Source organism: Pongo abelii, chromosome X, assembly GCF_028885655.2.
Source record: "Pongo abelii isolate AG06213 chromosome X, NHGRI_mPonAbe1-v2.0_pri, whole genome shotgun sequence".
Lineage (NCBI taxonomy): Eukaryota > Metazoa > Chordata > Mammalia > Primates > Hominidae > Pongo > Pongo abelii.
In genome coordinates this window covers 18,971,090-18,986,513 of record NC_072008.2, presented here as the reverse complement: position 1 = coordinate 18,986,513, position 15,424 = coordinate 18,971,090, and the positions used below count along the sequence as shown (strand labels likewise).

The following is a 15,424-nucleotide window of genomic DNA, read 5'->3' as shown; positions in this document are numbered from 1 at the left end:
TCAAGGTTCTTTCTGTAACAGGGGCCCCTGTGCTTCATGGGGCCCAAGGTATTCCTCACGGCCACTGCAGAGGGATGTGAGGTGGTCGGAGTAGGCCCTGCCCAAGCAGCTGGACTCCCGGGACTCAGGCAGGATCCTGCAGGGGCTCATGGTGCTTGCTCCACTTCCCGCTTCTCTTAAGGGGGTGGGAGTGTCCATTAGCTGTTCTGCCCTCAGCCCACTGGGGACGCTCCGGGCCGGGGTGCTGGGATTTAGAAGGTGGCCAGTTAGTGAGACTAGAACAAGCTGTTCCTAGAAAATTTCCCCACTCTTCATGGGGCATCATCACATGCTTCCGCTCGGACGCACTGGCGCAATACCAAGATATTTCTATTATGAAAAAGCATTTTGTGTTGAGCTGGCACTCGATATTTAGATACATGGGTGTGCATGTCTGTGCATGTGCTGGAGGCTTTTGTGATTGGTGCTTATTATAGAAATCTCAAAAATAGATGCCTGCAAAGGCACAGAAGCATCCCTTCCCCAGCAGGAGCCATGAAAATCCCCCTTTATTATGGCACCAAAGGGGCCTCGCAGCCGCCAGGGCCTAGTTGCCAAGTACAATGTGGAGCCTCCCGGGAGGACTCGGCAGCCCCCTAGGGCATTGTTCGGGGGAGATCTGAAAGATGCCTGCTGGGTTCCCTAGAATTGTTCCATCGAAAACACAGCCTGTGGGCAGCGAGAACAAGCTCTCTAAAAATAACTCTGACAGTCTGGCGTGTCCCAGCCCTCATATGGGTTTCCAGGGCAGAGGGTGCTGTGTGTGCATGCACACCTGTGTGTGCATGCGTGTGTGCGCGCACACGCATGTGCTTATTCCGTTCTGGAATCTGACTGAAATGTGCTGTGTTCTGCCTCCAGTGCCACGGTCTCTCCATCGATGGTTATGTCCTCCCATCCTCGACGACCCGAGAGGTACGATGAGAAAAACGCAAAGGCGGGCCCCTCCGTGGGTTCACAATCAGGGCTTCATTGCATGGACTCTGACCTCTTGTGCTCCTTTTGGGCTCATTCTAATTGACAGGCCAGTTGTAGCTCTGAGCTGTCTAGCCACTTCACCCTCATATTTGGCAAAATGTCTTTCCTGCATTTATGGGCATCAGCCTTTTTCTTCACCTGAGACTCAGCATTTCTAGGCTAGCAAGCTCTTTGCATTTGCCAGACACCCCTTAGAACCCCGTTGAAAGAAAGGAGCCAATCTCCATGCCACCCTGGCCTGCCCCACGGGCAGCCTTCTCGGCCCTTTTCTCCAACTAAAAGCAGTAATCATCCCTAGGTGATTTGTCATTCTTTTTAACATGGACTTTTTTAGTTTTACCCCACCCAAAGCACCATGCTTCATGCTGGAAGGAATAATGAAGAGGAAAGAGAAACCAGAAATGGTCCCTGCTCCCTGGAAGCTGTAGTCGATGGGGGGAAGGGTAGATAAATCAGGCTAGGACAGGCTGGCTCCTGGAGGCACACTCCAGCCTCTTGCTCTGAGGGCCACTGCTGGCAGGATCCAGAGAGTGGCCAGAAAAGGGGCATCAGTGGCGCTGAGCCCCGAGCCCAGGCACTGCTACGGTCACCCTTGGTTACTCAGTGATAGGGCTGCATCTGTCCTCTCACTGGTGGTTGCCTGCCTGTCCCTTTGGTAGATGACCCCGCATGAGATCAAGTTTGCTGTCCATGTCGAATCGGTGCTGAACCGCGTGCCACAGCCCGAGTACCGGCAGCTGCTGGTGGAAGCCATCATGGTGCTGACGCTGCTCTCAGACACGGAGATGACCAGCATCGGGGGCATCATCCACGTGGACCAGATCGTGCAGATGGCCAGTCAGCTGTTCTTGCAGGACCAGGTGGGGGTGCCAGGGAGCTGGGTTGGCTGGCATTTATCTCTGTTGAGGCTGGAGATTGTGTCCAATAGGAAAGAATATACTCGAACCAAGAAAATGTCATCACAGATGGGGAAAAAATGTCAACCACTTGCTTAGAAAATGGTACAGTGGCCACTTGGGAAATCTCAAGACCTTTGGGGATGGATAGGCCTATCTCAATGCAGGTTTTCGTCCAAACACCACCACTTGCAACACATGTGACCCTGGGTGAACCCCTTACCCTGTACACAAAGTTCAACAGAGTAGTCCTCATTATAGTCAGGAGCTGCAAACTAGGGTGGCGTGATAACAGAGCGCAGTGACCAGAGGAGAGGTAGGGGCATTCCCCCTGGCAGCGCTGGCTTCGTGCCCTCGTGCCCTCAGAATTGGAGCCTCTCAGAAGGCCAAGGCTCTAGTAGAGCAACCCTCACCCTGCCCATGTTGACCCACTGCCACCACCATGCAGAAGCGTGATGGGGAGTGGGGGCTCCACTCATTGTCCCCTCTGCCCTTTCCTACTGCAGGTGTCGATTGGAGCCATGGACACCCTGGAGAAAGACCAAGCCACAGGAATCTGCCACTTCTTTTATGACAGCGCTCCGAGTGGGGCTTACGGGACGATGACCTACCTAACAAGAGCAGTGGCTTCTTATTTGCAGGAATTGTTGCCCAATTCGGGCTGCCAGATGCAATAGGGTCTCCCCTGGAAACATGGTCACACTCTCAATCTGTCACGTGCCCCCTAGCCTTACTGGGAACCTTCTGTCCCCCAAGATCCCCTGTGCTATCAGGAAAGCATGTCCCATCAGAAACACTCTCGGGGGGCAATGGCAGCACTCACCCTGAAACTGATTGATGTATGTTAAAGCCACAGAGATAGAGCTGAGGAATCCTGTGTTCCCCCGCAAGGAGCGCCCCGGGATCATTTTCTAGGTTCATTTCTCTGGAACATTTGCTGTAGCATCTGGTCTCACGGACTCTGAGGAGGAATTGGAAATTGGTCTCTTTTGAGTGCAGAGGGAACTGAGACGCCAGCTTAAATTGGCTCTTGCAGAGAGTTACAGAAATAGTTTCGATGAGCTAGTGACACATCCTAAAGATGCAAAGATCCTCCCGGCGGCAGTAGCCTTGACAAGGGCCACCTCTTCACAGGATGCAGTCTGTCTGTGCACCAAACTCTTCACCAAATAGAACACTTGTGTCTCTCTGTGGAATTGGGGTTTTCTTGTGCCTTGCTTGCTTTCATAGCCTTCCATTTTATTGGCATGGCTGCCTTGATGTAACATAATTCTCTGTCCCCAAGATTTAGAAAATTCCTCTTCATTCACCTTGGCTCATGGTCTTCCAGGGTTTTTATCCTGGCTGTCTATGAACTAGGGTTTTCTCCTGCCTTAGGAAAAATCCTGCATCTCCTGGAATCTAGGGGAAAAAAAAAAAAAAAAAAAAAAGGCAAGGCTCCTCTTATAGCCAGGCAAGCAGTTGTTTAGGGCTAGACCTGTGGTTCCTCGCTCATGTGGGGTGAACGCCCCGCAGTGGATACTGTCCTCCTGTGCTCTGGGCGAGGCGTCATAGGGTGAGCACAAGTCGGCAGTGCCATGGAAGTGAACAGGCATGTCCTCGCAGAAACAATGCTTCCCTCTGAAAAATAGAGCCAGGCTAGGAACCTGCACCCTCTTGGTAGAAGCACTTTGGTCTTCACTCTCTTGGGTGGGTGCAGTCGGAGGCACCGATTGGAGGAGAGCAAGGTTGAGTCAGGTGTCAGGGTCTGGCAAATCTTTTGCCAATGCCCTAGCAGTGGAGTTTCTCTCCAGGCTTTGTCTTACCTTGGGGGAAGGAAACAAAACCAATGGGAAAACAGTTTCTGTAAATAATAAACCTTGAAAGACAAATGCTCACCTAGTGGCCAGGAGGTGCGCTCTGTCTGGTTGAGAGCAGTGGGCTAGATTATGGTGGACTCTGCCTCTGAAACAGAGACGAGGCTATGGGATCATTTCCTCAGACATCTGTATGGAGATGCAGAGATCACCGTGCCCTAGCTGCTTTGAATGGGCATCGTGATGCCCAGTGCCCCTCCGAGCCAAGATGCAGTACTGATGGTTATTCCTGAAGCAGAGGAGAGGCAGGTGGCCTCAGGTGCCTGACAGCTTCCTGGCAGAGTCCTCTTTGGGCTGAGTCAAACCCTTTGCAGTCTAGAAGACTCCCAGCACTCCAATTTTGGTGTGCAGGCTCTGCCCACATGGGACTTCCATGCCCTGTTTCCATTTCTTCCAAACCATAATGCTCTCCCTTGCAGAGGTGCAGAGTAGTTAGGTAAAGGAAAATCTCCCGGAGTCTCTCCATATCTGCTACAGCGGGCTTACGCGTTTCTTGCATTTGGGGGGCAGATCCCAGAGACAAGGAGGGCAGCACGTGAGCAGATATGGAGCCAGGCCCCTGCCCCCTTGGGCCACCCTGTTCCCTCCCCATCCCACAACAGCCGCTGACCGGAGCAGCTCTTCCCTCGCAAACCGGTTTGCTCCCTTTGCCCCTGAGGCTCCACGGGCTGCAGCCTCCCAGATCTGGGGGTCGCATTTTCATAGCCTTTGCATGTGTGTGTGTCTTTAAGACATGCCCGACAGAAACAAGAGTCTTGGAGACGACACGTAATTCACCTGCCCTGTGGATCATTTCAAACAGATAATGTGGGAAAGGTATAAGAAGGTATAAAGTCATGAAAGTTGTTCTTGGAAAAAGCTCAGGAAGAGTTAGAGCCCTCCAGAATGAGCCAGGTGCTAATTTAGAACAGTCACCTGCCTGCCAATGATGATGATGTGCTCAGCCACCAAGCCGCGGGCTGGGAGAGGAGCCGTAATAAGCAATTTCACCAAGCCTTCCAGCCACTCCTTTGAAACCTCTTTAAAATGAAATTCTGAAATAGGACCGCATTTCCACAGGCATCAAGCTGTCAGCTTCAAAGGAGAACAGGCTTCTGAGGCCTGGCCCTTTCAGCGGGCAGCTGAGGCCCCCCTCCCCGAGGAGAGGAACAGATGTTTGAGGGCAGAGGGCCTGTCAGCACCTGCGCGGAGGTGGCAGGAGGGGATTGTTTCTAGGCCAGGCGAGAGGGGCCTGGCAGCCCCTGGAGCCTCGAGCCTGGGGTGGAGCAGGGGGTTGGTGGGGGCAGGAACTTCTACCTCCCCACTCAGAGCCAAGAAGTCAATTTGAACCTTTGCTGGGGCTCGGGATTAGCATGTTCTGCCTTGGAGGGCAAGCAGGTGGGGCCAGGAACAAGAATTCCTTTTAACAACTTCAGTTGAAAAGCAGCCGGGCGGCCCCACCCACTGCTGTCCCTGGCTCTCATCAGGTGACTTCAGCATTACTGCCACCCTGCCAGTGCCTCTGTGATCCTGGGCATGAGTTGACCACTATGTACTTCAGTTTACCCATCCACAAAAAATGCAAAAGGCCAGGACTAAGCATGGAGGCGTGACGTGAACTCCCGCTCCTCCTCTGGCCAAGGGCTTCATGCTTAGAGGAAACCAGATAAGCCCTATTGCAACCCCACCTGGAGTGGAGCGGGGGAGGACTAGGAGGAGGGGGAGACCCTACCTTCCACAGGCCCAGGGGCTCGAGGGGTGGGGCTCCATTAGGAGATCAGTCGGGGCATGGTGAAGGGGAGGAGAGGTTGTCAGGGCTCAGCTGCCTGGACAGAGAGGATGGAAATGCTCCCGGTGTGAAAAAAGGAAAAGACCCCAGATGAGGAGGCAGGAAATGCAGTTTGGCAGAGTTGGTTGATGCCACTTACTTCTGGACAAGAAGACAGGAGGCTTGGCCACCCTTGATGGAAATTGCAGCAGAACCATCTCTCAATTCTATTGATTCCCGTACCAGGCTGGCAAATAACTTTTGTCTTTTCTGCTTCCTTGTTGCCAAAGGGTACAAAAGCCTCCCACCCACCCCACCCCCAATCGCCCTTTGTGCCATTATCTTTCAAGGTGACTTAGCTTTTGAAGTCCCTGCCATCTGCTCCGCAGGCCTGTACTTTGCAGGATGTGAGAGCACCGCGTTCCCAGAATGCCTTCTGTTCTCCCCGAAGTGGCCACTGATGGCTCTGCCTGTGAGGGGAAAAGAAAGCTCTGCTGTGGCCCTCTTAAAGCCCAGTCCCTGCTGTCTCCCTCAAAAAGCCACTTAGGAAAGCCACGGCCTTGAGGTACCAAGAGAGTTCTTTGAGAAATAAGAGTGGAAACTGTGAGAGAGGCTGCTCTGCAGTCGAGTGCTGGGCGCGTCTGACGATGCCTGGGAGAGGAAAAAATTCCATCAAAAAACTACCATGGTTTTCTTTAGAGGAACATATGTGCACTTTTGGCAAAACATGCCTTCTCAGGAGGGCTGGAATAGTTGGAACCAATGAACTCTGAAGTCATGTGATTCGTCCCTCTGTCTTCGTGCAGTCCTTAAACTATTCTGAAAAATGCATGAATCCAACACGAATCCTAGCATTTCTGCCATGCCCACTGAGGGCCAGGCAGGCATACAGCCTGGTTGGGGGGTGGGAGGGTGAAAAGTATCTCTTTTGTGCTTGAAGGCCCCTGAGGAAACCCCTAGGCTCCCGTGGTGAGTGTTCCCTGCGCTGGCCTAGCAGGGTGTTGGCGTCTTGAGCCCGAATCCTGTGCAGCATTGGCCCAACCCTTGCAGGTGGCCGCCACCCCTTTCCCCTGCAGCTGGCGTGGCCGGGGTGCCAGGCTCTGCAAAGGGTAAGCTGCATCTGAATTGGGCACGAGGGGATGGTTGCACCTTCCACATCTCCTTTTGTGAAAGACCTTCCCAGATGCAAACCCAGGATGGACTTGCCAAAGAGAAATCCCAGTAACTGGCTGTAATATCTATGCCACCAGCTGCCATTGTCTCGAAGTTCATTTGCAAATAACAGAAACCAACTGTGACTGGGTTAAGTGGGAAGTTTATTAAACAATATTGGATAGGTCACATGGTCACCAGGCTAAGCGGCTCCCTAGCCAGGACCAAGATCCCATGTCATTCTCCAGTACTCCCGGGTTCATACCCTAGGACTTAGACCACAGACACCCCCAATGCTGGGCACTGTCACTGGGACCACTGCCTCTGCTCTTTTGGAAACTAAATGTAGAGGCTTCTACTTGTCACCAAAAGGGATTTTAAACAGCCACTAGCTGCCACTTCAAGGTCTCAGGCAAGCATACTGCCTCGGCTGAGGGAGAGGTTAGAAAAAACAGTGTCCAGCCAGGCGTAGTGGCTTGTGCCTGTAATCCTGGTGCTTTGGGAGGCCTAGGCAGGAGGTCTCGAGCCCAGGAGCTAGAGACCAGCCTAGGCAACAATGTGAGACCCTCCCTACAAAAAATAAAATCAGCAAGGCACCGTGGTATACACCTGTTTTCCCAGCTACTCAGAAGGCTGAGGTGGGAGGATCACTTAAGCCTGGGAAGTCGAGGCTGCAGTGAACTGTGATCACACCACTGCACTCCAGCCTGGGTGACAGAACAAGACCCTGTCTCAAAGAAAAGAAAAAAGCCCCATCTGAGAATTCTGCCTTCCAAAGTGGAGGTCCCCACTTCATAACATGGGGATCCCCTGAACACAGGAAGGAGGTTCAGATGCCAAACATCTGAAACTCAGTGTCCGCTCCAGCCAGAATGCTTGCTTTTCTTTCCTCTGCCCATAAAAGGACCTGTGCCCTTGCCAGGGTCTGCCCTGGAAAGCTGACGCAAGAGGCACATTTGCCCCTGAGGAAGGCTGTGTGTCAGGAGTGAAGAGGGGTGTGCAAGCGACCCCTCCTCACCCCAGGTGCATGGAAGCCATCCTGGCACCCACCTCTGGGCTGGAGGTAGGACAATTAATTACATGTTCTCTCTTTGGGTAGAAATGCTACTGAGCCATAGGGGCTGGATCACCGCTGCTGCCCAGTATGGCCCACCAGACCACCTTCCACCATCCTGCGAAGCCCTGCAGAATTGCCAGTGCACCCTGCAGTTTTTGTGACCACCAGCCCAGTCCCATTAGATTTTCATAGCCCTTGAGTGACAGCCCATCTGGGACAAGACTCATATGATTGTCACATCTTTTCTTCTAACTCTTTAGCCAGCTGGGGGATTTAAAAAATAATGAATTGGAACCATTCGTGGTATAAGCCTCTCTCCTGACAGTGTGAATAATTTCCTCCAGCTGTCACCAGGGATAGTTTGAGTTCCTGTAAGTACTGGAGTCTCTCTCCTGGGCTCAAGGGAGGCACAGCCATCTAGGCGAGGCGGCCCTCTCTGCCTCTCCCCTCCCTCCCCTCCTTCTGGAAGTGCAGGCAACAGCTCCCTGCTCCCCTTTCCCTCATTAGCCACAAGAGATCTGGAGCGAAAGTGGCCCAGCAGGCTGGGAGAAGGTTTTGAGAGGGCATTGCACACACCGCGGCTGACGCAGATCTTCGCACCAGAAGATGAAGCAGCCGTTCTTAGTGGCTTCTTGCACTGCCGCCTGAATCTCACCAGAAAGGATTCTGGGCTTTCCATCCCCTAAAGCAGAGAGCTCCCTAGTGCTAGGGTGGTGACTGCCGCCCCGCCCTGCCCCCGCAGGATGTGTACCTTTGTCCCAGCTTGGTGGAGACTGTGCATCGACTGGGTGCTGTCAGCACACGTCCACGTGGCTGGATCTGGGCTTGGCTGGCTGAGACACAAAGGGCTCCATGCCTAGTAGGGCAAAGAGTCAAAAATAAGTCTGCGGTGCAAGAGGGGTCAAGGTGGAGCCCGGGTCGGGGAGCTCACTGTCAGCACGGGGTTAGCAGAGGCTCCGCAGAGTGACCAGAGCCGGGACTGGGGGGTGTGGAGAGGCAGAAAATGCGGGGAGAGGTGGGCACAGGCCAGGCAGCCTGGGAACTGCCGGCACTCGGTGGAGGGGATGCAGGGAGCTTTCTGGGCTCGGCTGGGGGTGGAGGGGCCTTAGCAGAGCCAGTCTTCGGCCCCTGAATGCCAGGCACCACCCCTCCACCAGCCCCAGGCCCACTTGCTCAGCTGTGCTGGGGGAAGAAGGTAGAGGCTCAAGATGGGTTGGGGCAGGGGGTGGGGATTTGACCCTCCCAACCCTCGCCTGGGTCTCACGGGCTCCTCATAGGTGAAGGCTGAGTAAAACACTCAGTCCTCCAGAAAGTGCAGGGCCACAGCGCTGGAGTTGCTCAAGAATCTGACCCAGCAGGATCGGACTAGTCCTTTAAATGTCAAAGCAGCTGGCTGGGTGGGGACAGCACAGCTGGGTGAGGCCAAGGCCATCTCTGAGTCTCCTGCAGCTCAGCCGAGGGAGGAAGTGAGACTGACCCCTCCTCCTCCCCCGCCCCGGAAAATGAACAAGGAGTGATGATTTTCGCAGCATATCGGGGGCAGAAGGAAGCAGAGGAAGGGGTGGGGAGGCCTGGGAGCACAGAGGGCCTGTCCTCTGGGATGGCTGGAGAAGATCTCGGTGGGCAAGATGTGATCAGCGACCTGAAGAAAGTGAGGGCCTGAGCCTCACTTTACCTGGGGGAGACGGCGCCGGGCAGCAGGAACTGCCAGTGCGAAGGTGGGAGGCAGGACTGCACCCAACACGTCTGCAGGGGGCGGGAGTGGAGCCACAAAGGAGTCCAGACATTGGCTTTTGTCCCAAGTCACTGAGAAGAATGACAAGTATTGCCAACCCTGCCCAGAGAGATCTGCTTTAAAGGTTAGGGGGCAATGGCGCCATGGCAGAGGCAGAGGGGAGAAGCAGTTCATTTCACCGCAGGTCTGGAGGGACATGTGTGAGAGGCGGAGCCAGGAAGGGAGCCAGTGCCGAGGCCATGTGACTTCCTTCCACCTATTTTGAGGAGCTGACAGCCTTCGGGAGCAGCCCCTGCTTTGCTGCTATTTAGGGGAGATAATCTAGTAACTGGAAAATGGGGGTGATGAAATGACAGAAGAGGGAGAGAGAAGCGATGCCTGTTCCCTTCCTCAGCTCCCTCCGCTGTCTCAGGCCTGAAACCCTATGTGGTCCCTACACCACATTCAAGCCGACATGCACGTACAAAGCCACATACCTGCATCTGCCGGCGCCACCTCCCTCGGGGGATGGGGTGGGCAAAGGAAACAGTGACCGGGACTCCATCCCTAGGGCACCCTCCTCCGCCCTGCCTTCTCCTGCTCTCACCTGACCTCTCCCCTGACGTCCCCAAGCCTCCACTGCCCTTCATACTGGGGCTTTAGAAAGCAACAGTGACAGACTTTGGGGCTGAGGCCTGGAAAGGTTCTAAAGGCTCCACACTACAAGTTGTTCAGAGGCTGCTTCCTCTGCACTTTAAATAGATGTGCTGTGCTGACTTTGACACATTTCTTTTTTAAACTTAAAAAAAGCACAATCGGAAAAAAAGCAAGAAAGAAATGTAGTGAGTCATCCACTAGCGGGAGGGAGGGGTGCCCTGCTGGGAGGTGGGGACCAGTGGAACATTCCAGGAGGCTGGCCAGGGAGTACGTACCCCAGCCGGTGGGGAGAGGGAATATAGGAGGGGATAGTTGAGGCCAAGAGGATTGGCTCCAAGGAATCCCTGGAATCAGCGACTTTGTCCTCTGGGGGTCTTCTGCATGTAAACCTCAGGCGTCTTGGAAACTAGAGGAGGGTGAAGACTTGAGCTGTGGCTCCAGCTGAGGGACACATTCCACAGGTGCTGAAGAGCACGTGATCATCATCTATGCCTGCTTAGTCAGGGCTGCTGTTAGCACCTGCATTTTACAGATGACGAAACTGAGACTCAAGAGGGCTTGTGAATTTCAGAAATTCACACATGTCAGTGGCAGATCAGAAAGAAGCCCATTTCCGGCCTCCATGTTTACCTAGATCTAGGCAAAGAACCTTGCCTTAGTCTCTAACAAATTTACCTCAGAAGAGAGACTCATTTGTTCAGTTTATTCAAGGTTTGGATAGTAGATATGAAGAGAAATATTGAAGGGGAAGGGAATTCTCAGCTTAGCATACAGGGGTTAGGAAGCTAAATTCAGCCCAGGGTGATAGAAGTCATGCTTGCAACTGGGCGGCACAGCAAGGCTGGGGATGCAACACCGTGGACAGTGGCCAAGTCTCTTAGCTCCTCTGAGTCCACTGGCTGCCCCAGCTAGGAAGTGGGGACACCAGGTCCTTCCCTGCCTCTCTCAAAGAGTCCATTTCAAGGTCAGGAGAAATGTGGCTCATGCTTTGGAGCCCACAAAGCCCTTAAGTAGCCTCTGCTGTGATGTGGGCACAGCCACCCTAGGGACTGTTCCCAGATGGTAGCCTTTGGCAAAATTGAGACACAGGCAGCATTGGGTTTAAGGTCTCACACCTTGCTTTGGCCACCTCCTGGGCCCCTGTCACCACCAGGAGCTCAGGGGTCAGATGGGACAGAATTTTGACCCCCATGCTGCTGCTTAGAGCTGGACACCCTTTGATTAGACACAATCTCTTGGTGCCTCAGTTTCTTCCTCTGTGAAATGGGATGGTGGTTATATAAACCATCTTCATGTGGTGGTTCTACAGATTAACAAGCTAATGGACATAACAGTAACAATACCGTGTACGTAATGAGGTCATGATCATGTTTGTACACCCCTGGCACTGGCAGAGTCTCAGCAGACAGAGGCTGCTGCCACTCCCCCACCCCACGGTGGCGCCAGCCTGGGTCTGCAGGCTCCAGATCATCCCGGAGGGCCCAGGGTGTGTCTGAAGGTGAGCTTTGGATCAGACAGGTGACATTTTAGCTGCGTGGCCATGGATAGCAAGTCACTCTCTGAGCCTCATTTCCTCATTGGTCAAATGGGGATGACGGTGCTCATGGTAGAAGATTCTGGAGGACTGTTAAGAACGAGCTAGGGGAATACATCCATTTTAAACAGAGCAAGAGAGAGGTCTGTGAGGACTCCAGCCTGGCACGCCTGGGAGGAGCCCAGTTCAAAGTCAAGGGTGTTGAAATCAGCGCCGCCACGAGCAGGGCTCTGCTATACGGACCAAGGACAGAGCAGAGCAGACAGAGGCAGGAGGTGGCACTTTGAGGAAGAGAAGCGAAGAGCATAAAAGCCCTGTCTTCATCCTTCACCTACCTCTGGATTCCTTCTTCCTCTTGACACTTGCCGCTCAAGGGCCTGGGGTTGCAAAGGGGTGCAGAGCATCCTGCCCTCACGTGGGAGAAGCCTGTCTGCCCTTAGAAGAAGGGAGAGAGCCTGGGATGGGGGATGCGCCTGGGGGAGGCTGAGGAGCAGGGCTTGCCTTTTGTCTGACCCACTCGGGACCCACCAGGGCGGGCAACCAGGGAGGGCTTGGGGCCAGGGAGCTGGCAATAAGTGGTGCCACTTCGCTGGAGGTGTCACTGCTACACAGCAGCCTGAGACTGCAAGAGCTGCCTGGCACGCTGGGTGGTTTAGAGCGTGGCACTGGGGCTGGCACTGGTCTGCCTGGGCCACATCCGGGGCCACCACCTCTGTACTTAGGCTTAGTGAGAGCACCTATACCTCGCATGACTGTCACAAGATTGAGTATGACATATTTTTAAAGTGCTTGGATACCACTTGGCACATAGTAAGTGCTAAATAAATGTTTGTGTAATTAAAAAAAAAAGATAGCAAGGATAAAGCTGCCGGAACAGAGCAAATATTCAATGAATTCCTCTGAGAAAGCCTCCGAATCCCTTTTCTCCCATGCTGTCCTCTCGACAGCCAGCCTCCCACTGGGAGACACTCAGGTGCTGAAGTGTTCCAGGAAAGAAGCCACAGGGTGCGGGTCACTCCCAGTCTTCCCTGGAATGTTTGCATTTCACAAGTCACATGCAAGTTTTGGTGAAAGCTCTGACTTGTGGAATTCTCAGCCCCTGAGCTGGCCAGTGTGATGGGGAAAGGGTCCTTAACTCCCAACTGTCATCTTTTCTGCCTGTGTGCAGGCTGCACTGCCTGGGATCTGCATTCTGATAACCTGTCTCCTCCCAGGACTCTAAAAGGCAGGAATGGCTGGGTGCGGTGGCTCGTGACTGTAATCCCAGCACTTTGGGAGGCCAAGACGAGGTGAGAGGATCGCTTAAGCCCAGGAGTTCCAGACTAGCCTTGGCAACATAAGGAGACCCTATCTCTACAAAAAATGAAAAAAAAAACAAAAAACAAAAAAACAAATCCAGCTGGGCATGATGGCAGACACCTGCAATCCCAGTTGCTCAGGAGGCTGAGCTGGGAGGATCACTTGAGCCCAGAGGCGGAGGCTGCAGTGAGCCATGATCATGCTACTGCACTCCAGCCTGGGTGACACAGCAAGACTCCATCTCAAAAAAATTAAATTAAAATAGCAGGCAGGATCACACAAGAGGACAAATTCCTCAGTAATCTCTCAGGATACTTTCAGCTGTCCATCTCGGCTACCCAGCCTGTCAGTGGCTCAAACAATAAAGACATTTCTCACCCCATGTAAGACAACGACTGCAGCTAGGAGGTTGCAGAGTTGGTTCAGTGGCTCAACAATGCCACGAAGGACCCCTGCTCTTCCTGTCTTTCTTCTCCATCAACCTCAGAGTGGCGCTTTCTTTTCTCTTGGTTACAAGATGGCTGCCACAGCTCCAAGCATCACATCCTTAAAGGACAACATCCCAACCAAGAAGGGAGGGTCAGGGCTTGCTTCTTTAGCTTTTGGCTTCTCTCTCTCTTGCTCCAGTCTCTCTTTTTCTCACTCCCTCACTCCCTCTCCACCCCTCTCTCTCCCTATCAACCCATTCCAGGTAGGGAAGTCTTTCCTAGAAGCCCTCTGGCAGACTTTTCCTTAATTCTAAATGCCCAGGACTGAGTCATACGCCTGTTTAACACTAATCACTGGCAAGTGCAATAAGGATTAACAGGATGGATTTCTAAGTCTGGAACCATCATGGGCCTTGCAAGGTTGGTGGGGCACCTTTGGAGACCTCACTTTTCAAATATCTGCAACAAACTCGGGGTCCTGTTAGTGGGGAAGAAGGGAGACGGCTGCTGGGCAACCTTGAGTCTGCCAGGAGCACTTAGCCTCCTGGGTCATGGCCATGGTCTCTTTCTATGCTTCCTGAAGTTTCTTATGCCTTGTCCAGGGCCCCTTGCATCAGTCCTGGGCTGGGAGAAGGCAGGCTAGGGGACCTGGCAGCACAGGCAGGTCTAAGGTCCAACAAGAATATCCCCACAAAGAAGCTGGAGGTTGCACTCTGAGGGATGAGGCTCACGCGATCCTTGGCCTCCCAAAGTGCTACAATTATAGGCTTAAGCCACTGAGTCCAGCCCTTGGTGAGATTTTTGATTGTCTTCAAAGAGTAATCAAAACCAAAGCAAAAGAGCAAATATATATATTTAATCTATTATATATGATATCTATCATATATATGACATATCTCATATATATGACATATATATCTCATATATATGATATCTATCATATATATGACATATATATCTCATATATATATATATATATTTTTTTTTTCTTCCAGATGGAGTCTCACTCTGTTGCCCAGACTGGAGTGCAGTGACACAATCTCGGCTCACCACCACCTCCACCTCCTGGGTTCCAGCGATTCTCCTGCCTCAGCCTCCCGAGTAGCTGGGATTACTAGGTGGGTGGGTGGTGCCCACCACCACGCCCAGCTAATTTTTGTATTTTCAGTAGAGATGGGGTTTTGCCATGTTGGCCAGGATGGTCTCAAACTCCTGACCTCGTGATCCGCTCACCTTGGCCTCCCAAAGTGCTGGGGATTACAGGCGTGAGCCACCACCCCCAGCTGCAAATATATTAATAATTACCCAGAATGAAAAGTCTAGATAAAATCAGCATGATAGGATTTGAGGTGAGAGAGTAGACACTCTGGGATGTGAAATATGCAAATGTTCTTTTCGAATATAACGGGTGAGAAAGAGATCAATTCAAAAACAAGATGAGAGGCTGGGCGTGGTGGCTCACGCCTGTAATCCCAGCACTTTGGGAGGCCAAGGCGGGTGGATCACCTGAGGTCAGGAGTTTGAGACCAGCCTGGCCAACATGGTGAAACCCCATCTCTACTAAAAGTACAAAAATTAGCCGGGTGTGGTGGAGGGCGCCTGTAATCCCAGCTACTCGGGAGGCTGAGGCAAGAGAATCACTCGAACCTGAGAGGAGGAGGTTGCAGTGAGCCGAGATTGCGCCACTGTACTCCAACCTGAGCGACAGAGCAAGACTGTCTCAAAAACAAAAAAAAAAAAAGACGAGAAACATAGAAACACAGAATTTCCATCCTGAAGCCAGGACGGAGTGCCTGTGTGTCTGTTTGTCACCCAGACAATATGTGACAAACTAAAATAAGTCTGTAATGCAAAGCAGTGCATATCGTATGCTCTGCAAGGGGAAGGACCAGGTAGGAAAAGCCACTGTACACATGAACATGTTCAAAACCAGCTACCCAGATCAATGGTGACAATAATGTCAAGAGACCAGACCCCTGTTAAATGACAAATGTTGACAATTGGGTTTACATGGTTCATGTAGAAAGATATGTGCTCTTTGTAGGCATATGGATACAGAAGGTTGCA

General features: G+C 52.6%; 1 protein-coding gene across 6 annotated transcripts in view; it reads left to right on the top strand.

Annotated features, from left to right (window-relative positions):
- Positions 1-3,109, top strand: part of PHKA2 (phosphorylase kinase regulatory subunit alpha 2) — a 91,465-nt gene extending 88,356 nt beyond the window's left edge. For all 6 annotated transcript variants that reach the window (XM_009234636.4, XM_054544386.2, XM_002831440.5 and 3 more), the window contains 3 exons: positions 901-954; positions 1,677-1,877; positions 2,420-3,109. In XM_009234636.4, the coding sequence (XP_009232911.2) occupies positions 901-954; positions 1,677-1,877; positions 2,420-2,590 (426 nt within the window). In that variant the 3' untranslated portion in view covers positions 2,591-3,109. The remainder of the gene's footprint in view (positions 1-900; positions 955-1,676; positions 1,878-2,419) is intronic.
- Positions 3,110-15,424: the final 12,315 nt, after the last annotated feature.